Source organism: Polypterus senegalus, chromosome 18, assembly GCF_016835505.1.
Source record: "Polypterus senegalus isolate Bchr_013 chromosome 18, ASM1683550v1, whole genome shotgun sequence".
NCBI classification, from domain to species: domain Eukaryota; kingdom Metazoa; phylum Chordata; class Cladistia; order Polypteriformes; family Polypteridae; genus Polypterus; species Polypterus senegalus.
In genome coordinates, this window is record NC_053171.1 from 85,535,488 (window position 1) to 85,562,351 (window position 26,864).

General features: G+C 40.4%; 1 protein-coding gene across 1 annotated transcript in view; it reads right to left on the minus strand.

Annotated features, from left to right (window-relative positions):
• ppp2r3c (protein phosphatase 2, regulatory subunit B'', gamma) overlaps positions 1-26,864 on the minus strand; it is a 32,925-nt gene continuing 6,061 nt past the window's right edge. Inside the window, exons 5-13 of the mRNA XM_039741624.1 lie at positions 22,990-23,087; positions 22,696-22,766; positions 19,606-19,738; positions 14,407-14,462; positions 12,188-12,263; positions 11,925-12,061; positions 6,950-7,087; positions 483-542; positions 1-379 (exon numbers count right to left, since the gene is read on the minus strand). Coding sequence (XP_039597558.1) covers positions 158-379; positions 483-542; positions 6,950-7,087; positions 11,925-12,061; positions 12,188-12,263; positions 14,407-14,462; positions 19,606-19,738; positions 22,696-22,766; positions 22,990-23,087 — 991 coding nt within the window. The 3' untranslated portion in view covers positions 1-157. The remainder of the gene's footprint in view (positions 380-482; positions 543-6,949; positions 7,088-11,924; positions 12,062-12,187; positions 12,264-14,406; positions 14,463-19,605; positions 19,739-22,695; positions 22,767-22,989; positions 23,088-26,864) is intronic.

Genomic DNA, 26,864 nt, shown 5'->3' on the forward strand with positions numbered 1-26,864 from the left:
TACACTTAAATATTGCTTTTTTATTTACAAATGTGTTTTTGTATTCAAAATAAGAACATAAAGCATAGTTGTAGTTACACTACAAATAAGTTAAGCTAACAGAACCGATGCAGCATTTTAAAACTTAACAAAATCAATAAAAGCAATAAGACAACTTCTATTCGGGAGGGTTTTCAGCAAATGCTCTCTCGTGGACAGCATCTCCCAATTCTGCACTGCTGTCATCACTGGGTGATTGGGATTCTCGATTTTCATACACCCAGAAACTATTAATATCGATGAGGATACTGACAACTGTGTCTCCTTGGTTACTACTAACCAAGTCTTGAAGAGTAATCTTGTAAGGGTCTTTGGGCCGTACCATGTCAAATATTTCATCCTAAAGTAAAAGCAAAGAAAAAAATGTGTTTTTTCTTTTGAGAGATTAAGCTCACATTTATAAGTTTTAATGTTAAAATTAGATTAGTAAATAAGTGTCTTGCCTTCACATCTTCAAAGTTTACCATCTCCTGTCCATGTAAAATGATTTCCTCCTGGATTGCCTGTGCATGAAAGAAAATAAATGATAGATTAATTAACACGTAAGTTAACTTTGTACATTGTCAAATGCACTGACTTACGGAGTAAAACAAATCTTTACACAGCAGTAGAGACGTAATTTTTTATATCTCTCTATTATATAAGAAAAAAATCTTTGGGAGGGAGACGAGACTAGATCTTCTCGGAAGACAATCTGAAGTCACGTGAGAGACACTTTAAAGTCACACGAAGACAATTTGGCATCCCGCGAGAGACACTTTAACTTGCTCCCAACTCTTAAAACAACGACAAGCAGGTCACCAGCAATAGAAAACCAGCAGATGATCCGACTGCTTCTCCTTGCGCGAGTTCAGCCACCCTAACCACCCCCACAATGCAACCGCCAGAGATGCGAAGTGGCAAAAATACAGCTGCTGTACAGGCTTTGAAATGATTGGGCAGCGCGACAAGCAGAACAGGCAGCTCGGCAGCAGATGATCCGACCGCTTCTCCTTATCGTGCGTTCAGGCACCCACACCCCCCTTCACAACGCGAGCAGCGTTATACGTTCTGTCAGAAAGAGATTTAACCACGCACGGGGCCGGAAATGAAGGACAAGTATTGTTTTTACTGTACATCGTCACTCGAGACAAGGCAGTGAGCCATCACTTAAAACAAGTCCACGGACATCTAACTTAGCAGTTGTTGGATTCCTTTTGGCAGACACGCATCATGTGCTCCCAGCTCTTAAAACGACAAGAGACAAGCAAAACGCGCAGCTCGCCAGCAGCAAAAAGAGAGCAGATGATCCGACGGCATCTCCTTAGCGTGCGTTTAGCCAACCCCCCTTCACAACGCGAGCAGCGTCATATGTCCTGCGAGAAAGAGATTTAACCACGCCCGGGGCCGGAAATAAAGGACAAGTATTGTTTTTACTACGTCACGTGAGACAAGGCAGTGAGACATCATTTAAAAGAAGTCCATGGACATCTAGCAGTTGCTGGATTGCTGTTGGCAGACATGCATCATGTGCTCCCAGTTCTTAAAACAACGACATGTGACAAGCAGAACAGGCAGCTTGCCAGCAGCAAAAAGACAGCAGATGATCTGACGGCATCTCCTTAGCATGCGTTCAGCCATTCTATATTTACAACCCAATCCGTAGCTGTACAAGCTTTGAAATGATCGGGCAGCGAGACAAGCAAAACACGCAGTTCGCCAGCAGCAAAAAGCCTGCCGATGATCAGAATGCTTCTCCTCAGCGTGCGTTCAGCCAAACTAAACCCCCTTCACAACGCAAGTGACAGAGATGCGAAGTGGCAAAAAGACTGCTGCTGTACAGTCTTTGAAATGATCGGGCAGCGCGGCAAGCAGAACAGGCAGCTCACCAGCAGCAGAAAGATAGCAGATGATCTCACGACATCTCCTCAGCGTGCGTTTAGCCCCCCCTTCACAACGCGAGCAGCGTTATACGTCCTGCACGATGGAGATGTAACCACGCTCGGGGCCGGAAATGAAGGAAGTATTGTTTTTACATCGTCACTCAAGAGAAGGCAGTGAGCCATCATTTAAAACAAGTCCACGGACATCTAACCTAGCCGTTGTTGGATTGCTTTTGGCAGACACGCATCATGTGCTCCCAGTTCTTAAAACGACGACAAGAGACAAGCAAAACACGCAGCTCGCCAGCAGCAAAAAGACAGCAGATGATCTTACGACATCTCCTTAGTGTGCGTTTAGCCGACCCCACTTCACAACGCGAGCAGCGTTATATGTCCTGCGAGAAAGAGATTTAACCACGCCCGGGGCCGGAAATAAAGGACAAGTATTGTTTTTACAAAAGTTTTAAAGTGAAAGTGAAAATAATGCACATGTAACAATTTCCATGAAAATGATCTCTTTAAATTGTATATCTGGTAAACCAAACCTGGGGGTGGGCGAGCAAAGCAAAAAGGGTGCAGAGCCCCCTAGTAGCAAAAAAAAAAAAAGTTTTCTGTCCGAGGGAAGTAAAGTAACATCTTATTTTTTGAGAGACCAATTAAAATCGTGTAAAGTGCATGTATTCAAACAGGGGAATGTTCATGACAGTTACTACTTATTTATTTTTGGCAGGAAATGTGACCATGAACTCACACAGCCAGCTGCTACAGCTGCTACTGCTGCACCAGAGGCTAGAAGTTCATGTATTGTTATTCTATAAAAGACTTCGGACTGCTTATGCTAAACAGTATGAATAAGAAAAGCCATACACTAAATAACACCACCTGCACTGCAAAGACAAGGTTCATAGTCACATTGAGTCAGTTCATTTAAACTATTCAGCATTTTCAGAAAGAGTTAGAGAAGCACAAAGGCTGGCTTCTTCAGAAATCGAGCTGCCCAAAGGCTAGGAAAAAAGGACAGTCCACAGTAACACTTTTGTTTCTCTGCAATCTTTGGGAAGAGTTTTCACGCTCCTTTCAATGGGTTTCTTTTACTAGACCCCCTTAAATGGAGATGCTACACAGTGCTAAGAAAAATGATTGGTTTTTCCACTCTGAAATGCATCTACTGATCCATTTTGCCTTTTTGTGTTTTTAAGGACTGCTCCGACATATACGGTCAAGTTGGTATGGATAAAGCAGTAAATAATAATAGACTGACATTAAAAGAAAGTGATCATTCTAATTCTGAATCTGCTTACTCTACTAGATTGTTGTTTAGGGTTAGCCAGAGCCTGCCTTGGTGGCATCAGTGCCCACAATGCACTTGTGTGTCTTTCGGGTGTTTGGTTTGATGAAACCCACACCAAGAGACTGTGCCTAGAATGGGATCTGAATGTGAGACTCTCAGTACTGCTAACAATGGCACCACTACAACAAAATTAAAAACAATGGGGGTTAAATAGTCTGCCAGTCACATATGTTTAAAGGGACTTAACAGGTTTTATGATTTTATTTTTTCGACAAATTACATTATAATCTGCTATATAATAAAATACTAAAGTGTCTGTTTTGCATAGGGGCAGCAAGGTGGCGCAGTGGTAGCGCTGCTGCCTCGCAGTAAGGAGACCTGGGTTCGCTTCCCAGGTCCTCCTTGTGTGGAGTTTGCATGTTCTTCCAGTGTCTGCATGGCTTTCCTCCCACAGTCTAAAGACATGCAGGTTAGGTGCATTGGCGATTCTAAATTCTCCCTAGTGTGTATGCCCTGTGGTAGGCTGGCGCCCTGCCCGGGGTTTGTTTCCTGCCTTTTGCCCTGTGTTGGCTGGGATTGGCCCAAGCAGACCCCCGTGACCCAGTAGTTAGGATATAGTGGGTTGGATGATGGATGGATAGATCTTGACAAGGGCTTATTTTTGGGGTAGGGCTTATATTACACAGCAGCCTGAAAATCATGCTAGGGCTTATTTTCGGAGTAGGTCTTATTTTCAGGGAAACATGGTATCGGAGAACTACATTTTTCTTAAATAATTGTTTACTACATCTAAGTGCTTTTGATCTTTATATCTTTCACTGTCATCCATGGTATCAATGGGACTAAAGTGCAATATCTAAGAGACTCATTGCAATCACCATAAAATGGAACTACTCCACTATTTATTATATATATTTCCCACCTTCAATGTTTATTGGTTTTAGCAGTTTATATCAATGTACCAGCAAAATACCCGGGCTTCGCAGCAGAGAATTAGTGTGTTAAAGAAGTTATGAAAAAGAAAAGGAAACATTTTAAAAATAACGTAACATGATTGCCAATGTAATTGTTTTGTCACTGTTATGAGTGTTGCTGTCATCAAGGATTTGATTATCATTATTTCTTTCAATCAGGTTCGTATTTGGAGGACGTGTTGTGTTCAAGTTATATTCCGTGTTTGTCAACCATTGTAAAGATAACAGGTTTCACTTATCGATGTGTTCACTACCCAAATTGCTACTTGTGAATCTAAGATGTTTAACAGGCATTTCCGGTATTAAGTTGTGGATTTGCCTGCGAATATTTAGTGACAGTGTCTATATGAAGTTGTGGATTTATCTGCGAGTATTTGGCCGCAGCATCATGAAGTTGTTTCCGTCTAGCTGCATCAGAAAATGTACCACGACGTCTGACACGCCTGCTTTTTACTGTTTTCTCACAGCTTGGATTGCTGCTGTCATAATCGGTTTGAGTTTCATGGTTTGTTTTAATTACGTTAGTATTTGTAGGATTTGTGTTGAAGTGACATTCGGCATCTGTCAAGCGTTGTAAGCATACAACCAGCTTCATCGATAACTTCACATCCAGCTTTTGAGAGTTGAAACATTCATAAACATCAAAGTGTCCACTACTCAAATCGTCACCAGTGACTCTAAGATGTTTAAGAGGCATTGGCGGTTCTCCAAAGGTGTAAAATATTTGGTCATTTCGGTACACTTGAAAGCAACAACCGAACAATTCACCGGCAGCCATCAACTCACATGCAGAACCATAGGTGAAGGGCTTAAGCATTTCACTCTTCTAGTGCTCCTGTGTAGTCTAATTATCTCCTGTACCATCATCAGTCCACACCTTGAACCTGTCCCAGTCATTCAATACATAAGACACAATGTTCCTCCGGATATCAAGAGTGAGCCTGATATGGCCGTGCAATATGTAACAAAGAGAATGGAAAAGGCAGGCGGCATCTCCGGGCATGGAAACCACTCGGTAAGTGACAGTTCTTTGATTGATGGTGATCACTTTGATAGACATGTTAATGTGGGTACGGTTGGAACGATAAAGGAAATGGGTACCTGAGACAATGTAAAGTAAGTCTAAAATACCTATACAATAACTATAATTGTAATAAACGAACAATAAAACAGCGGAGTAGCCGTGGATTGAATAAAAAGGCTGCAGTTATCAGCAGGGAGACGTGAATACCGTGGCAAAGCAAAGAAGGGAATGTAGAGACCGGAGCGACGGACGGCCTTATATGGGCAGGCAGCCAATTATGTGGGAGGCGTTGGGATGGGGGACGCAACGCCACCTCACACGGTGACCGAGCTGCAGGCTATGGACGTATATATGTACGTAAGTAGGATTTAGTTATGACCGTTACACGGGAAGTTGGAGAATTAGTGATGAGTGAGTGAGTGAGTAAGTCAGTCAGTGAGGGCTTTGCCTTTTATTAGTATAGATGTGTGCAGTTTAAAATTCAGAGCATATGTTGAATCTGTTATAGATTCTGTTTTTATTATATTGTATGTACTATTTAGGGGACACACCAAAATTTCGCTGTACATTTGTGCAATGACAATAAAAGGCATTCTATTCTAAGCACATCCATGGTTTGATTTTAATACAGGTATTAAATCTAGCTTGAATCACCAAGGGGACCAAACCACTCTTTGGGCACTGAATCGTCCAAAAAGAGACGATCATCATCAATTTATAAAGTGCGGCAGGAAAGAGAGGTACGCTTTCCCTGTTACTCGATTTTGAACTGTTTTGGTAGTGGTATTGAGGTCCAAGTACTGGTATTGATAACAAAGTCAAAATGTGAGTGCTGCTGCGATACTACTGGGAGCACACTAAGTCAAGTTAGGGCTGGATTCTCTCTCCACCCTATCTAGGTCTCCATTATTTAGATTTTATGATTATTACATCTTTAGCACTGAATCAAAGTGAGATGCTACCTAAGTTACAGATGACAAAGAAAAAGAAAAATGAATATCACTTGTAATCGGTGCATGGCTGCAGTACTGGAGACAATGACAGTTTGTTCTCATTCAACCATTCATGTGTGGCCGTCGCACATTCAAATGGCTCCATGGAACAGCCTGGCCTGGAGAGAGTCATCACGTGGCACATCGCTTCATATACAATTTTCCATTTGTAATTTGGATTATAGAGTTACATGGCAAAATTCTAAAACTCAGAGGGTGAACGGAGTAATTTTGAGATAATGGCTGTAATCCTCATAGGTGGAGGGTTAACATATGGATTGAATGTCTTGTTTTTCTTATATGTATTCTGTGCGAGTGTGCGTATAAACATGTAGTTCAACAAGAAATATCTAGTATACAGTACATTCATAAATGTCCAAACACAGCCTAAAGAAAATGTTACAGCTTTGTACTTCGATTTCTTCTTAACAGTGAATTAAAAGAGATGGCCAAGGGTGATCCCGACTAAAGCAGCAGTTGGAAACATAAAAGCAGCTCACCAGACACTGCACTGTGATTGATTTCCTCGAGTACTTCACTGAGAGCTTTTGAAAGATAACTATTTACGAAGCAACAAATGGGATTTTTCTATGTTTATGACATTAAAGTCTCCGAAGACTGTCAATTCATTACTTCTAAACACTGAATATAAAAGACACATAAAAAATATCACCACAATAAAAAAGGTTTGGGTCTTTTTAAATCTATGAAAAGGCCATACTATACCTGACTTGTACTTGCACAAACCAGGGACGTCAATCACTTACCCTGAAAAAGTAGTTGAGTGAGAAGACATTCAGGTAACCCTTATTTTCAATGTCTAGCAGCTTAAAAATGTATTGGAGTGCTGCTGGCTCTTTTCTGTTCTCCAAGGCCAGCACAAAATCCAAATACGTTTTGTAATCCTGAAAAAGACAAGCGTCAAAAGATCAACTGTCACTATGCTGATTTATTGAAAGAAGACTTTCTGGAGAAAAACTTCCTTCCATGAAGCATAAAAAACGCTTTCTTGAGTGACTGTTGTAGAATGACAGATATTGCAATTTTACTTCTTTCTCTAACTAATCGTATAGGGTATAGTATGATGAATTCACTTTTCTGAAAACCTCACCTCACATGACTGTTGGAGTAGTTAAACCAAAGTGGTAGAGCCATTGCTGTTCTGGAGTAAGAGCTGCCAGTCGAAATAGTCTGATGTTCTTCAGATGACTTCCCATGAGGCAATGCACCAGGCCCAGCGGCATAGCAGAAGCTGCAGACCTAGCTTCTTTTATCTTGCCCCTTATTGGTTAATAATAATAATTCTTTGCATTTATATAGCGCTTTTCTCACTACTCAAAGCGCTCAGCAATTGCAGGTTACGGGCCTTGCTTAAGGGCCCAACAGAGCAGAGTCCTTAATGGCATTTACGGGATTCGAACCAGCAACCTTCCGATTGCCAGTGCAGATTCCTAGCCTCAGAGCCACCACTCCGCCACATAGTATTTGTGGTAATTAATTGAGAGTATTTCTGTAACTTGACGGTTGTGAGATTTAAAATCTGATACTTAGATTCCCATTATGAGTGAAATGCCTGCAAGAAGGCAAATCAAGAAAACTACAACTGTCGGATAAGAATTTGTTCTTAAGTCATTTTAACTAATCCAAGGGTCCTGAAGCCTCCATCTTATTTCATGCACTTGTGTATGGCATGTTAGTAGGGCAGTCAAAATTACACAGTTAATGCATTCAAATTAGTTTCAAAACTATAACACATTCTTCCTTAATTACATTTAGCACATGTGTTGTCCCACTTCCCTTGCTACGTAGACCAGTCCATTAACAATGGCTAAGAAAGACATTGTTTATTATCATTGCTTTCAATTTAAGACTCTCCCCGATGGTTTCAAGACAAAAATGTGGATGTACGAGATGTGGCAGAAAAGTAATGAGACTGGCAACACTGCAAGCGATCTGGCAACGCTGCGCTGTTGTCCTTGATAGAGCATGTGTATCAGTACCCTCCCATAGCTCAGTGCGAGTTTCAACTCCTTCCGTTAACTACGTGATTTTTGTGACTGCTATTAGCGAAGTTGTGTTTTTGGTTGTGCGTCACGCAAAATGGAACAGCGGAATTTGGAGCAACGTTGTGCCATTAAACGGCAAGTGTGACGTTTAAAAAGTTAAAACAGGCCTATGGGGAACATTCTTTATCCCGAGCTCAAGTTTTTCGCTGGCACAAATCATTTTTGGAAGGCAGAAAACACGTTGAAGATGAACACCGTTCAGGGAGGACTTCAACTTCGAAAACCAATGAAAACATCGAACGTGTGAACACTCTTGTAAGATCAGACCGTCGTTTAACATGAATGTTGAGTGAACAATTAAATTTGAACAGATTTACCGTTCATCAAATTTTGACTGAACATTTGCACATTCGAAAGGTCTGTGCCAAAATGGTGCCGAAAAACTGCCCTCTCCATAACGGAATTTTTGACCTCAAAAGGCATTCCTGTGGTTCCCCAGCCCCCTTATTCACCTGACCTCAGTCCGTGTGACTTTTTCCTAAACTGAAAAATGTCCTCAAAGGACGTCATTTTGGGACTTTAGAAATCATCCAAAAGAGTGTAACGGACATGCTGACGACCATACCGGTTGAAGACTTCCAGCGCTGCTACCAACAGTGGGAACAACGTCTCCATCGGTGTGTAGCTGCCCAAGAGAACTACTTTGAAGGGGATAACATTGATGTTTGAAAAAAATAAAAACTTTGGTAAATAAAAAATCAGTCTCATTACTTTTCTGCCACACCTCGTATATGATCTTAGCTCTGATTAAATTGAATATCACAGAAGTAAAATTTATTTAGCCTGCTAATAAGGATAAAACATTCTTCTGTTAAAAATAAACATGTTATATGAAAAATCTCCGTCAGACTACAATCAATACATGTACAATTGGATCCATGTCTATGAATGAAACAAAATCTAAAGCGGGGTCTCCAACCTTTTTTCCCCTGAGAACTACTTTTATAAAATGAAAATCGCCGAGAACTGTTTTCTAACGTTTATTTTCGTAGCTTATTTCAACCCAAACAAACCGAATAAGCTTGTTTTGCCTGAACATTTACAAAATGTTGGTGTCCACAACTCATATTTTGCATTAAAACATCACAAAAAAATATTTAGTTCACCTGGAAGTGTATTTTGTATGTCAGTGTGCATTTACTTGTGTATCTCACACTCCTGAATTAAAACATGAATTCTGTCAAAACAAACCAATGCAATTCTAAATACACAGATCTGACTTATTCATTTGTCCTTTTGTCACATGTCACTGTGTCACTTTATTCACAAGTCCAGTTGCATGTGTGATGTGTTTTTTAGTTAGTCAGATGACTGGCACTGAGGTGTCTGGTGGAGTGGAGCCACTGAGGTTCACTCTTCTGGAGTCCTTTAAATGTTTGTCTGTCAGTTTTATTCTGAACTTTGATTTCATGAGATTCACGTCAGACTCACTGAGGTATGGAGACCCAAACAAAGCTGACATTTTCAGAGCTGCTTGGTAAAGATTCTTATAGTGATCTGGCTCTACTAAGCTCCAGAAATGCTGAGAATGCTGTTGAGACTTTAACTGGACATTATTTTGAAGGTTTACTAATATATAATATATAAAATCCAATGTCTCTCTGTCTGTCCGCTTTTCATGAGAGAACTACTTAACGTATTTAGATCGGGTTTTCTTCTATAATTTGCTTGAACATTCTGGTTGATTCTGCGACTTCTCTCATTTCACTGTGTATCATAGTTCGCTTGCGGTACCAATTTATTAGCGCAAATCCAAGATCCACACACCAGGCTGAGGGGAAGGGCCTTCCTCACTCACTCGGCAGTTTCAGGGCGTGTTTCTTAACGCCGCTTAGCTAGCGAATGAGAGAACAATTGAATTCAACTTTGTCTGATATTTAAAATTAAGTGTTACTTAGGTCTTGATCAGTTTGAGTTCGGATATTCTCTCAAGTGTATGCCACATTGAAAAGATAAGATTGCACTTCAGTGGATCATGATTTTGTGTTAAAAGGATCATGATATGATTTTTTGGAAAGATTGCCCACCCCTAATTTGACTAATCAACTTTTCAAATTTATGTAGGATTCATTAACCCTTTGGCGAGCTTCTTGGAAAGGGGTTGCAAGCTGCCGGTAGCTCACTGGCGACGTGTTGGAGACCCTTGATCTAAAGAGTATTGAAAAATTGACTGCATCAGATGGCAGACGTTTAAAGATAATTGAAGAAAAGGTCTGAAAGACGTCATTCCAATAGACAGTTCTGACAATTCTTAGCGTCATGTGAGACAACTGTGTCACATTGTGATAATTTATATGAAGGCCACAAGTCCATTTGAGCAGCTAAGGAGCTGCAAGGCAGTGACATTCACAGCAACAACCAAAACCACTTTGGTTAAGCATGCAAATAATTGAAATTAATTGAATTAAATTACACAAATTAACAAATGTACTGTATATACTCACGCATAAGTCGGGTCTTGAAACCCGAAAAATCGATCATAAAATCAGATCCCAACTTATACGGCAGTTCAAAAATGCGACACTTAAATTGCCTCCTTCAATCTCACATAAGTTTCTCAGACACATCTAATTTTGTTGCAGCAGCGCAGTTACCAATTTCTTTCGCTATTTCAACAACATTTAATTTAAAACCAGCTTCATATTTTCTTCTGACCGAATGCTCCATCGTAGATAAGGGATGCTCTTACGATAAAGGTGTATGAGGGTGTGAGATACAAAAAACACAAATCAGTGCAGATGTTGCTTCGGAATAGTTTGGGTACTACCATGTGGTCATGTAGGCACAACAGAAAGAGAGAGTTTAGGAACACACGCTATACAGTGCATTGCCGTACCCACACAGACAAAAAATAGGGCATGTGCTCTGTGGTTACTTTCTCGGGTGGGCGTTAGCATATCGTAATCCCTTGGACCAATAGCGTGAGCATTCCGCATTCGGCGTTTACGACCGACATTATAAAATAACAGAAATTGTACAGTAAAATAAAATCTCGACTTATCCGCGGGACAAGTTGTCCACGAGTATATACAGTAATAGTTTGACAGCCTTAAATTAGTAGGACATTTTTTAATTATGGACATTTAAAAAAATATTAAAATACACTGAAAACAATGACCAAATGTAATAAAGTATGAGAAATAGTATTACTCATAACTTTATATTATCGTAGTCTGTCCAAGATGAATACAGAAGGTTTGAGGTAAGTTAGTACTGCAGTACTCCCTTGACCACGGCAGCTGAGAGTGGTGACTTGACATGTTCCATGTTGTCATCTCATGCAAGTACTGTGTACACATGACAATAGTAATCCTTTAAACCTACACTTTAAGAAACTGCATGTGGACAACAGCAACACTGGGATGGGTGCTGTTTTTACAAAGAGAAAAGTGCCCGACCTGAAGACTTTATATACTCATGTTGATTAAATTAAGATGACTGGATGTAAAAGGTGAGGCACACCTACATAGTACCACGATACCACTTTTGTACTGGATTAACAAAGTTTATGCAAAATGGCTGAAGAAAAAAATAATCCTTCAATTCCAGCACAATTAACAAAGTACAACTGATCAAGGTTTGTATTTTTCTATGGAAACAATTTTAAGGTCCATGAATGTTAAAAGGCAAACTGTATTTATAACACAATACAATGAATCCAATGATATCAAGTTACCATTTCTCCATCATACGTGAGGCACTCTTGAAAGACACGGTCAAGAAAAACATTTGTCAAAGTCCCTGTACCAAAGCGTGACAACTCTTCTTTGCTCAGCATCCCGTTGTGGTCTTTGTCCAGATTTAAATACTGCCCTACAAAATTGACACAAGCACAATAACTCAAAACTTCAGTAGAGTCAAAAATGATTACTCATATATCAAAAGAGGTATCCAGCCATATTACATCATATTTGCTTAAGTGATGTGTATATGCAATACCATAAACACGCAGGGCGGATGGAGCGGAAAACCAGTTGGATTCTTGACTTTCTTTGGAAAGCTCTTCATCTCTTAGCTACAAGAAATAAATACTGTGTTATTAAAGTATTTAAAACATAATACAATAAAAGTAAACAAGTCAAACACACACTTTTACAGTATATTGCTAGAAATATTTCAATTAACAACACCAAATGATAATTGCGGGAGCTACAGATTTTCACATGTTGTCCATGGAATGAACAAGAGTCTATTTCCCAAATGTGTTTTCCCAGTTGCCCTACAGGTTCCAAAAAATTTAGACGGTAATTCCAGCCAAATAAATAAAATAAGCTACCTAAGACACACAATTCCTTTATGTTTATTAGTTAGGTTTGCATGTTGTATGTAGGATGGTGTGATCATGAATGCCAACCTAGAGTTGAAGTACAGTGTACACAGCATGAAACGTTTCACCCTAAAGGCCTAAATACTAATTTGTTCAATCATCATCATCATTGTCATGATCATTTAACAGTTATTTTCTGGGTTTATCTAGATTGGCCAATAGACCCCTAGATCTTTTTTCTCCATAGTCCTGGGCTTCACTTGTGGTGGCACTCTCCAAATCCACCTGATCCTTCTCACCTTGTACTTTCTTGCTCTGCTTTAAGTTCTGCTTTCATTGCACATTTCTCATTCCCACAGGACATATGGCTTCTCACACAGCTTTCATACACGTTTCCCTTCAATTCCAGAGACACTCCTTTAAAAATCAGAATCTGGGAATTCTTTCACCCTGCCTATTACCTCTGTACCTGCACCTTGGTCTATAGTCAACATATTACCATAGTAACAGAACTTTTCTACTTTCTCCAAAATGGCTCCATTGCTAATACCAAACCTTCCATTCATGCTATCAACATTCTGCCTCCCTCTCTAATAACAGTTATTTATGCTTGCTACCTGTAGAGTACCCTTCACACCACTACTTCTTTTATATTCCCTCTTCTATGACCCTATAAATTGGATTGAATTTCTGCCAATACTTCTGCTACACACTCAGCCATGCACCCAACTCTTCAAAGCCTACTGCCTCTTCAACTCTACATACCAGTTTGATCTTTCCTGTATTTATCTTGAGATCTTGTGCGTCCAAACAAGCTTTCCATTTCCATATCTTCTCCTATAACTACAGTTCACTTTTTGCCATCACAACAAGATCATTAAAATACAAGAGCTCTCATGGCAATTCTTGACTCACTTCTCTAGTCACCACCTCCACCAATACCACAAAAAGCAAAGGACTCAAAACAGTTCCCTGGTTCTTCCCAATGTTCACCTCAAAACTCTCCTTAACCCTGTCTTGACCACCATTCATGCTTCCTCATACAGTGATGTCGTCTGAAACACTAACCATTCATCAATGCCTAACCTTCTCAATGCCCACGTCACCACCTCTCGTGTCAGACTGTCAAATACCATCTCCATATCAACAAATGCATAATGCAGTGTCTTTCCCTTCATTGGATACTTTTCCAACACCTTTACCCTTCTCATGCATGAATGCACATTGAATTTTTTTTTTAATCTTCACCTGTTCCCTGATTGTTTCCTATAGTATTCTCTTAACCGCCATCACTACAAGTTCTAAAACTCTAATCACTCAATATGACCTACACTTCAATAGATCACCCTTTCCTTTGTATACCAGAATAAGCACACATCTTTTTCAGTCTTCAAGAATTCAGGCCTGTCAACCTTTCAACTCTAGGATCTTCTACTTCCTTCAGCATTTCTGACACCATTCCAACTGGGCCTGGTGCTTTATTCTATCTTCATCTTTTTGAGCGCTTTTGAACCACCTCTTTCAAAAACTTACGGCTTGGTCCATTTATGTTCTCAAAATACAGTTCATTATCCAGTTTGTTTGCCTCTTTCAGCAGCTTTGTCATATACAGTACTTCAGTCTAGGCCATCCTTTTGTTTAAAATGAGGAAATGTATTTCTTAAAATGTTATACTCTGGACTTTGTCTAGTGTTGCTGTGACAGAACATGGAGACTATTCTACGGTTCTGAATAGATATATCACTAATTCCAGTCTGCATTCATTACTCCATTTGACATGCAGGTGTGCCTAACCGTTTATTATTAAGACTGTATTATCACAGCAGTATCTTAACCTTGTAATCTTCTATAAAGTGACATCATGGATGATACAGCACATAAAAATGTTTACCTCTAACAAGTCATCCAGGTAGCTGCATGCTAAAATATCTTGGATTTTGATTTTGCCTATGAAAGATACACAAAGAACAAGACAAATATTAATTAGTCTTTGGCTTAGTGTCTAGGAACACACGGTATTGATTTCATTAAATATTTAGGTAAACAAAACAGTAACATATTTGTAACAAATAACAATAACTCGTTAAAGAGTAATTCAGATTCTGAAGACTATAAAACTTAACATTCTTGAAATAAATTACTCCAATATAGGGACCTTTCCCAAAACTATCCTAGAAGCACTAGGTGCAAAGCAGGAAACAGCTCTGGATAGGGCGCCAGTCCATTAAAGGCCCCACAATCACAGGGGACAACTTTGAATCACCAATCAAACTAGCCAGCTCATGTTTGGAGATGTGGGAGAAAACCCCATGTATTCACGAGGAAAAAAAATGTGTAAACTCCACAAAGAAAATTTACTGGGAGGATCCATAAGGAAGCAGCTCTACCAACAGAGCCACTGGGCCTCTCATTATGAAAATTAGCATTACAACCTTAAATGCTAACAAATTACAAATAAATCATATACTGGGACACACACTGACAGATCATATTGGACAATCAAACATATTAATCAAATGGTTTGACAGCCTTGCAGAAGTTATGCTTTCTCAGGGTTTTACTTTATGTGGAGAAATGGGAGAAAAATACCATGAAACAGTTATCTGATACAAATTCCAGTTTTTATTAAAATGGTTTCTTCAAGTCAGAATTTTACAAAAACACACATATGTAAGATCAAGTTTGTATTTCCTATTTTTATTGGAAACTACGGGCGCAGTCTTGCTGAAATGCCAGAGTTAATAAATGAGGTGTGCAGCACAAATAGTTCATATTGCTGTCTCATAGGTGTAGTGTCCTAGGCTGAAATTCCAAATATAGGCAATGTACACGTGGAATTTTCAAATTTTCCCAGTGTCTGTTTAAGTTTTAATTTGGAGACATACAGGTTAGGTTAACTGGAGTTTCAAAACTAGCCTTGGCCGAGTTTGAGCGTGGATGTACTGCAATGTATTGGTGCCTGCCTGATAGTGTGCAGGACAGGCTCTAACCCTCCCGTGGCCCTGATTTGGATTATGAAAGTTTGAGATTTTTATGTTAACAAGTTAGCTGGTACACAAAGCAAATCACATAATGTTCTGAACGCTTGATATTGCTGCTGTTTAAATTAAAATTTGTCTCTTACACTCGCAATGGAATCTTAGAATTGTCAGACAGACCTTAAGTTCATCCCTTCCTACAAAATGTACAACTTCCAAGCAGCAGTGTAGAATATAATTTTGTTGTGACTGGAGTCTTTAACTCTTCTGCTGTCAATTACACTTGTCTTGCAGTAATTTATACTACATCTTTTATAGGATGTTAAGCTCAAAACACATAATGCTAATATGAGTTGACTATGTGTAGGTCTGGACACCATGCTACAAAAAAGAAAAGAAAAAAAGAAAAAAGCAGCACCAGAGTATGAGCAGCGAAGAGCAACCAAGTCTACATCCAGGGTGTCATGATAAGGTTACATTTTTGGGGTTTTGCTTGCTTCTATTTAAAAACGATATACTGTATTTTACTGTCTTTGACGCCACTTTTTCGGTTTTACTATTGCTGCCAAGTTTTGGCTCTGTTGTTATGATCACATCCTGTTTTTCTAGGAGCGTGGCCTAGGAGGTCACAATCTCTGGTTTATCGGTGCAATGAGATAAAAACTCAACTAGGAGCTCATTTTTTTTATTATCCGATCTGTGGATACAATTTCATAAAAATAAAGTTCCAACTGTTATTCGTCTCTTCATGCCTTTCTTAGTTTTGACTTCTTGCCTCGTTTCTGACTTTGATTCTTGCCTGTCTTTTAAGTTTTGGTTGCTATTTTTATTTGCTTTGTTTTGCTTTTACAAAGATCTCCCAGTTCTTCTCTGAAAATTTTTACCTGTCTCTTTACCTCTTAACGCGCACACGTGCCGGTCCCGGGACATAACAGCGTTTTAAAAACGTTACAGTAATGTGTGCATTCCCATCTGCCATGCATCTCGACACCCTACCCATCAAATTAAACTTCAAAGTCTCGTCTTACCGATGATATAAACCATTTTGACACACAACAACCACAGCACTGACACTAAAGCCTTTTTTACAGAGAAGTACATACTTTTAAGAGTTGACTGTCCCTACCTTTGAAGACCCCCTGCAAGTCAAACATCAATATTTCCGAGCAGTATTGATCCCATTGTGTCCGTAAGGCTCCAGCGAATATAATCCAGTAAAACAATTTAGGTCCAAAACACACAATATATTCTCAAAGGGACAAAAACTCCAGAAAACGTTTCATAACTTGAGACCACCTACGTAATTTTTTTTCATTTATATTGCTCATATTAGACGTAATTTGTTTCTGTCGGCGATAATCATGCTACCCCATGAAACACGGAAGTGTTAGCTTCTGATCGACACCTAAGTTGGCCAATTACGACGGGTCTGGGGTTGACTGGCACCTCGTATAGCCAACCAGTGTCACAGAAAGCTTTGAGGATGACGTAAAGCTCCAAACCCTGGTAGAATCTACCAGTTTGATTGGACACTGTGACTGACACTCAAAACTTACAGCCAATGAGCAGCCGAGCATTTTGATATGTAACTTGCCATACTAACTTATAAACAAAACGATCGGAGCTGCGTGAAGGTGGCATTTGTGCCAGTCTGCAGAGTTGGTGCGTGGTTGTTTATTGTGATTTCGGCAAGTTTTTCGCATTTTAAATATGAATAAAAGTAGAAGTTTAAACGTAAATAAACGCTCGATTAAATAATAGATGCATGTACGCGTGCGAAAGTATTCAACCGGCCCAGGAAACGTCTAATGGCAGAGAGCGACGTGCCACGCCCTTGTGCTTTCTGCTTGCTAGTGATTGACATGGAAAAACGCTGAGCTGTGTTGTAACAGTTTGTAAAAGAAATGTATATAGTTTGTGTGCATTTTATAAAAAAAAAAGTAAAAAATCAAAAATATAAATATATTTTTGGCCCATAAGACTTGTATTGACTATTTTTACATAGAGATGTGTATTTTTTATTGTTTTTATTATGGAACATGAATTTCCATAACTAATAGAGTGACACTATGTGTAGATATAGATTCCTTTAGGTGTAAGCTTTCAGTAGAGCCCTCATTGATATCTGTGGGTTGAAGCATTCAAAAGTTATTACACTTTTAACATACGTTCCAAAATGTGGATAATGGTCCCTCTAAAAAGCCCCTGGGCATGCCCACATAAAAACTGGTGTAAAAAATGTCATTTTTACAGGTATTCTTTTCAAATTTGAAATTTGAGTAGTCAACAAGTTATTCTGTTGGTACATAGTGTGTTTCTGTCCCCACCTACCTACTGCAGCTTTATTTTCCTTTATTTTCATAAAAAAACTTAGGCGAGAACAAAAAAATTCGTTTTTTGTGAGTTCTAATGTGCATAACTTTTGATCAGTCACACCTACAGTGATTCTGACTACTAAGGGTGAAACTAGAGAATGTTACCTTTACAAAGAGACCAAACATGTGTTTATATTCCAGATAGTTCAATAACAGCAATGATTCTAATTTGGAGAGGTCGAATTACAAGCGATTTAGCAAAAATGACCCCGAATGATAAGGGGTTGGCTGGGAATAATAGTAAAGGGTATGTCACATTCTAATAGGTTAAAAGACAGAAAGATCTTTATTCTTAAGCAGAAAAGGTTGTGTGTGGACATAGAATTTTAATACAAACTTTATCAATCTGATGTAAATTAAGGGGAAATTGTAATGGTATCCAAGAAGCACTTCATTACTGAAAGGGTTATCAAAATCTGGGAAAACAAACTATCAAGAAATGTAGTGGAAATGGAAATTTTGAAAGCTTTTTTCTGGATACGATACTGGAAAAACTTAGTTTCTGACCAAAGAAGTGTGACAGAGTCATTTTTGAAACTTCTTATGGTTCTTATTAAACTGCTTAATGCAAATTTGTAACGATTGTATCCGCTACACTTCACTAAGTTTACACTGAAATATTATACTGATGATTGCAGGTCAACCTCAAACTGCCTTCATCCCCTTCCCACAGTGCAGAAAGATGACTTATAAAAACAAATGCGATATTGACTAAACCACACAGTGAAAGGATGCAACAAAAAAAAATATATAATGAATACATTTTCTACAAAACCCCCACTTCCAATATATACAATAAACACAAAGCATAAAATTATATATCCAAGAAATTTTCCCCACCATCGAGTTAGTCTTTTTTCCATTTTCCTATTTCCCCACAGTTCAGTTCCTTAGACATGCCAATCCCAGAATAAAAGATTTACGGCTCACACTGTTTCCGCTCCCCTTCAAAGTAACCTCAGCATATCCGGAATCTTCGAGGTGGCCACCCCAGACTGCGTTGGACTTGTGGTGCTCCTCGAAAACAATCTTTCTCCTGGACTCAGATTGGTCATGTCTTTTTTTCCTTCGCCATAAAAACTTGGGCAGTCATTTCTTCCTGCCTTTTCACGCCCCTATGTAAATAGTGTGTCCGTTTCCATTAAACTCCCAGGAAATTGCAATGACAGCCCTGTACCTCTCCAGAAGGTCCTCTCTATCCAACCCGCCTATCTTATCTACGGTATTCTCAAATGACAACGGGATTTTACATAGAGAGAAAAAAAAAAAATACATACATTTTTATGTGGCAGTGCTACAAATTCAGGGTGGGAAGGAGCTCGACCCTATCTCAGCACCACTGGGAGCAATACATTAAGTAGTTCCTGACAAGATATAGTCCAAGACAGACCATACGCACACTCTCACTTCAGCCAGCTTACAGACATCATTTAAATTAACACAACTTTTGAACGAAGACTGCCGTACTGAGAATAAAACCAAAGCCAGTAGACTTTAAATCGGCTCCATTTCCACATGTAACTCACTGTTTTGACCTTAAGCATGTCATTGTAAAAATATTTAAACAATTGCAATATAGATGTGAATTTGCAAACTGCTCTGAACCTGGGAAAAAACACTGCTCAAACATAATACCATATTATTACTATTAGCTATATTTAAACAGCACTCTGAGCTCATCACTAAAGAGTGTGCTTTGGAAAAAAAAAAATAAAACATTAGAATATTCATACTGACCTGTACGAAGAGGATCCAAAAAAAAGAAGAATTTGCGAACAGCCGTACAAACATAAAAAGAGTAGAAAGATTTCTCCAAGCCCCCCAGTTGTGGCAAAGTAGGGATTAACTCCAGTATATAATTCTCAAGGTCCTAAATAAAAAAAATATTAAATCATTTTTAGAAAAGCAAAAAAAAAGGAGAAGTACTTTTTATTCAAATATTACTATCAAAAGTGTTACAGTCCTATGACGTAGAACTGGATTGAGCAGGTTTGATAATGGTTGGACTAAGTGTGATGCGTTTCTGAAGGTATGACACATAGTAACACTTAATTATTATGCACTTATCCTGCAACTGGTTCTTATCAAAGAAATATACTGGCACTGCACCTGACTCTGATGGTAGTATAAGTCTCCAGTTAACATTGCTTTCACCAGCACTGAGAATGATTTTTATTTATTTTTTTTTTAAATCACCAGAGTGCCCATTTTTCTCTTGTTGGGAGTGTGAGATATATGTTATGCTGTCCTATAACTTTATCTCATGTCGGCTGTGGAGTACAGGAGACTTGGGGCTGGCTAGCACCCCTATGCAAGAAGATTTACAAACCCACAATGCAGACAGAAAGGAGCATGGTGTGAGGGAGCTATTTACTGTGAACGCCCAGGAGGGATCAGACATAAGAAGCACTAAAGAGGGCTGCAAATGGCTCTGTCTGACAGGAAAAGTGCTGGTGCTAAGCAACAGATGGACTGCATGCTGCAGCTCTTTACTGTGTAAGAGCCCAGCCTTCAACTAAGAGATACACTGGATTATCACCCCATTAAAAGGGAACTCCTTGAAACTCCTGTCTAGATTTCTATGGGATATGTCCAGCAGGCCTTATGCCATTATCCCTGACCGAGTCAAACACAGGCAGCTCCATAAATGTTATGCCATCATTGGGGATTGTTAACTAATGTTGTCTTATTTTAATTTCTTATTTTGTCTTTTTTTTTTTCTTCATTATGTAAAGCACTTTGAGCTACTTTTTGTATGTAAATGTGCTATATAAATAAATGTTGTTGTTGTATCATGCCACTCTGGGTTAGAGTCTAGCACAGGTACTGCCCAAAGATGTCAGTGGATCTTCTGTGAATATGGGAAAGGACATGCCCAAAGCCCCATAGATGTAATTAAGAAGGTAGCTACTCCACCATTGGTAATATCAGGTTTGGGAGAAGTTATCGAAGGGAAGCACACAAGGTTAGAACTGATGTATATGGTTGGCAATGGAGTAAATTGTACAAGAAAACGTAATTGCTGAGAATGGGTACTTTGAACAATTTTGTAATCCAGTATTCTAACATAATATACTAACGGCATCTGAACATTTCATTCCTCAAAAAAAAAAAAAAAACAAACTTTTGAATAGACAAGGGGGTCTTACAATAAAATATGTACACGTATATAGAGGTTACAATGGTTTCCCTACATACAACAGCAGGAGGCAGAGAAATTACCTGCCAAAGGAAACCATTGAAATATGCACATAAAATCAACTGCAGATATATCTTTTTCATTGCAACTTGATAGTTAAATACTAAAACTGAATTATATTTGGTTATTCAAATCAATAGGGAGCACTGTGGTTACTGTGGTTTTCCCATAGGTCAATAGTTCTTACTTTCAACTGCTGCCTTTATGGAGGTTGATCATTCTGTGGCTGCATGGGTTTTCTCTGTGTATCCTACGTTCCTCCCACATTTTAAATACATGTGGAGTACATGTAGATAATTCCAAATTTACCCCTGGATGTGCAAGAGTGTACCCTACAATACATTAGCACCCTGTCCTGTAGGAACTTACTATGTCTCCCCTCAACCATTAATCAGGAAAATCTGAAAGATTGATGGATTAATATTCAATATTATTGGAAAGTATAAAAACAAATGGGACAGTGATCCAGTCATTAGCACCGTTTCCTCAATGCTCCAGAGGCATTGGTTCCAATCTCATACTAGACACTCTTCCTGTTCACAAAGGTTTAGGATGCTCGTTTTCTCCCCTATCCAAAAGGCATAGAGACCCTAAAATGGCCATCTGGGTGTGTATGTGTAGAACTGTGCACTGCAATAGAATTGAATTAGGGAATCCATTCCCAGACGGGTTTATCCATTCCTGGGAATTCGGGAATCCTGGGCCCCCTGGGGATAACACAGTGCACAGGCATCTCAAATGTGAACGGTTTTGGAATGACTGACACTTATTTTTAATAAAACTACTGCAATATGTCAACACCAATAAAAGACTAACCTTATCTACAAGCAGTTCATACTGTCATATAACTACATGTATCTAGTAGTTAGTTGCGGTAATAAGAGTGTAGAAAGCACAACCTGTCCAGCGTGCCGTCGTCCAGGCGAGAGCGTACTTCGTGCAGATTACGCCAGCCGCTGAGAAAGCACACTCTGCCTCCACTGAAGTAGGCAGCACAGTCATCAGATACAGCTACACTTGTTCTAAACATCGCCCACACTTGCCGTTGATCTGAAACACCGCCATTTCAGCTTTTACTGATGCATCCAGTTTCTTGTCCTCAATCTGTGATGGCAAGTTTCTTGGCACAGATAATGCGGATGCAACAGACTGACGCTTTGCAATTTCAAGTTGCTGTTCAAAGCTGTTGTCTGACAGACGTCAATGAAGTCTTCAGTTTTCAACTATAACTCTGTTATTTCTTGATTGATTTTTACATGCTATATATGCGAGCTTGGCCGTTCCCGGTTTCCCGGGAATAAAACTGCTGTAATGCGGGAATAAAAAATGTCCGGAAATGGATTCCCTAAACTGAACCTGCTCAAGGTTAGTTCTTTACTCATGCTTGATGCTGTGGTTATAGTTTGCAGGGTCCTTAATAAATTAATTGCAAAAATTATACTCTCATCTTTACTTTTCTATAACCAGGTAGTAATGATAATTATTACAGGAATGATGATTAATGTAATTCTAAAATGCGGGTGTATGGTGGGAATGTGTAGGATCTTTAGAGTGTGTGGATGGATTTGGAATCAATTCACATACATAGGCAAAAACTCTCTGCTGTATCACTAAATTAATGTACTCACGGATTCCCTGAAGTAACCATGGCCAGCAAAATCATAAAGACTGAGGCCAATCCTTGTTTGGTGAAGCCATACTGGAGAGAAATTAAAAAGAGATACACACAGCATTAGAAACTATTACTTTAAATTAAAGTGGACAGGTTTTTAATTTATTATGAAGGATGCATCACCAAGTAGCCTGGCAACTTTTAACTTTACATTTATTAAAAAGCTTTAGTCAAGAACTTGGCAACAAAAAAAATCCAAAATTCTGTACGGTATTTAATTACATTACAGTAAAAATCGAGTATAACAAACCTTTTCGCATGACGTAATTAAAGAACTGTATTAATGATATTCTTCCATATGGATCGCCATTTAAAAGTTTTGCAAAAACCTTGGCTTTAAAGAAATGCCTGTTGAGATTAAAAGATGAGACATTTTACTTGTTATCAGAATAGATAAATCAAGATTTTGAAAAATGTCATAAAATAGGTATTTGTGATTTAAAAAACTAGCTTATGCTTAATTTTATTGTTGATTATAACTAATATGACAGACATAGATGGATTTGGTCATAGGCACAACATTGAGTTGTCGAAATCTTTAAATAAATAATAACTTTTAATTTTCAACCTAGTACATGTCATAGCTAACAATGTTAATATGGCACAATTACAATAAAGAAGGTGTTGGGATTTTCTTTTTTTTGGTTTGAACTACAGACACCTACAACTCCACCATGGTACACCTCAATATTGTACATTTTATATATATATATATATATATATATATATATATATATATATATATATATATATATATATATATATATATATATATATATATAAACAAATCACTGTTCTTTGCAAAAAATATTTCTACAAGGCATCAGAAAGAGAAAGTAGGGATTATTGCTTAATTCCATTTTTACACACCGACAATGTAAACCTTAAGTACTCTCTCTGCAGAGACTTACTTAGCATCAATCTGAAAGAAAATGGGTTATATTTTGAGTTGCCTTCTCTTGCCATATTTTTGACATTGCTGGGTGAAATGCAACCACAGGTACTATGATGCTGGAATGATTATTTCAGCAAGAACTCGGTTTACACTAATTTGATACTTAAAAGAAGCAGCTTTCCCGGTCAATGCTTTTATGTAGGATATTAAAACATGTATATATACCGTACAATGGCTAACCCTGCAAAAGTCATGCGAAAAGACAATTCCCCCCCAAGGCATTAATACAGCGTACCAAATACCAAACACCACATAAAGTACATGAAAAATAAAATATTCATCAATAACTGTATAGAATGTTGGCTGAACAATGCACTCAACAGTAAGAAATAAAAGGTTCCAGGGGCAAAATTTGGCATGGGAAATATGAAGAATCTGACTGGGACTACAGTATAAATAAAAAGAAACCGATACTAATTAATGGAAAACCTAGTGACTGTGGAGGAGGTGTAGCAGAAAAACACAAATGTCATGATACTAAGGAAATAAGCCAATACCACAACCACCACTTTAAACCCACCTCTCTGTATACATGTACTCTGTCTCTCTCACTCTCTCTGACATTCTCTGCGTCTGACGGAGGGGGTGTGAGCAGAGGGGCTGTTTGCTTAGAAGATACGGACGCTCCTCTACAAAATGCCGCTTTATCGCGGTGCTTCGGCATACTTAAAAGCACATATTGATTTTTTGATTGTTTGCTTTTATCTCGCTCTCTCTCTCTGACATTCTCTGCTCCTGACGGCGCTCCTTTGAAGAGAAGATATGTTTGCATTCTTTCAATTGTGAGGAAGAACTGTCATCTCTGACTTGTCATGGAGCACAGTTTAAACTTTTGACTAAAAGGTGTTGCTTCATGTCTATCCATCCATCCATCCATCCTCTTCCGCTTATCCGAGGTCGGGTCGCGGGGGCAGCAGCTTAAGCAGAGAGGCCCAGACTTCCCTCTCCCCGGCCACTTCTTCCAGCTCTTCCGGAGAATCCCAATGCTCCCAGGCCAGCCGGGAGACATAGTCCCTCCAGCGTGTCCTGGGTCTTCCCCGGGCCTCCTCCCGTTGGACGTGCCCGAACACCTCACCAGGGAGGCGCCCAGGAGGCATCCTGATCAGATGCCCGAGCCACCTCATCTGACTCCTCTCGATGCGGAGGAGCAGCGGCTCTACTCTGAGCCCCTCCCGGATGACTGAGCTTCTCACCCTATCTTTAAGGGAAAGCCCAGACACCCTGCGGAGGAAACTCATTTCAGCCGCTTGTATTCGGATCTCGTTCTTTCGGTCACTACCCATAGCTCATGACCATAGGTGAGGGTAGGAGCGTAGATCGACTGGTAAATTGAGAGCTTTGCCTTACGGCTCAGCTCCTTTTCACCACGACAGACCGATGCAGAGCCGCATCACTGCGGACGCCGCACCGATCCGCCTGTCGATCTCACGCTCCATTCTTCCCTCACTTGTGAACAAGACCCCGAGATACTTGAACTCCTCCACTTGGGGCAGGATCTCTCCCCCAACCCTGAGAGGGCACTCCACCCTTTTCCAGCTGAGGACCATGCTCTCGGATTTGGGAGGTGCTGATTCTCATCCCAGCCGCTTCACACTCAGCTGCGAACCGATCCAGAGAGAGCTGAAGATCACGGCCTGATGAAGCAAACAGGACAACATCATCTGCAAAAGCAGTGACCCAATCCTGAGTCCACCAAACCGACCCCTTCAACACCCTGGTTGCGCCTAGAAATTCTGTCCATAAAAGTTATGAACAGAATCGGTGACAAAGGGCAGCCCTGGCGGAGTCCAACTCTCACTGGAAACGGGCTCGACTTACTGCCGGCAATGCGGACCAAGCTCTGACACCGGTTGTACAGAGACCGAACAGCTCTTATCAGGGGGCCGTACCCCATACTCCCGAGCACCCCCACAGGATTCCCGAGGGACACGGTCAATGCCTTTTCCAAGTCCACAAAACACATGTAGACCGGTCGGGCAAACTCCCATGCACCCTCCAGGACTCTGCTAAGGGTGAAGAGCTGGTCCACTGTTCCGCGACCAGGACGAAAACCACACTGTTCCTCCTGAATCCGAGGTTGACTATCCGACGGACCCTCCTCTCCAGAACCCCGAATAGACTTTTCCAGGGAGGCTGAGGAGTGTGATCCCTCTATAGTTGGAACACACCCTCCGTCCCCTTTTAAAGAGGGGACCACCACCCCGTCTGCCAATCCAGAGGCACTGTCCCGATGTCCATGCGATGTTGCAGAGACGTGTCAACCAAGACAGTCCTACAACATCCAGAGCCTTAAGGAACTCGGCGATCTCATCCACCCCGGGCCCTGCCACCAAGGAGTTTTTGACCACCTCGGTGACTTCAGTCCCAGAGATGGGAGAGCCCACCTCAGAGTCCCCAGGCTCTGCTTCCTCATTGGAAGGCATGTTAGTGGGATTGAGGAGGTCTTCAAGTACTCCTCCCACCGACCCACAACGCCCGAAGTGAGGTCAGCAGCGCACCATCCCCACCATATACGGTGTTGACACTGCACTGCTTCCCTCCTGAGACGCCGGACGGTGGACCAGAATCTCCTCGAAGCCGTCCAAAGTCGTTCTCCATGGCTCTCCAAACTCCTCCCATGCCCGAAGTTTTGCCTCAGCAACAACCGGCAGCGTTCCGCTTGGCCTGCCGGTACCTATCAGCTGCCTCCAGAGACCCACAGGACAAAAAGGTCCTATAGGACTCCTTCTTCAGCTTGACGGCATCCCTCACCGGTGTCCACCAACGGGTTCGGGATTGCCGCCACGACAGGCACCACCACCTTGCGGCCACAGCTCCGTCAGCCGCCTCAACAATAGAGGCACGGAACATGGCCCATTCGACTCAATGTCCCCACCTCCCTCGGGACGTGGTTGAAGTTCTGCCGGAGGTGGGAGTTGAAGCTACTTCTGACAGGGGACTCTGCCAGCCGCTCCCAGCAGACCCTCACAACACGCTTGGGCCTACCAGGTCTGACCGGCATCTTCCCCACCATGAAGCCAACTCACCACCAGGTGGTGATCAGTTGACAGCTCGCCCCTCTCTTCACCCGAGTGTCCAAGACATATGGCGCAAGTCCACGACACGACCACAAAGTCGATCATCGACCTGAGGCCTAGGGTGTCCTGGTGCCAAGTGCACATATGAACACC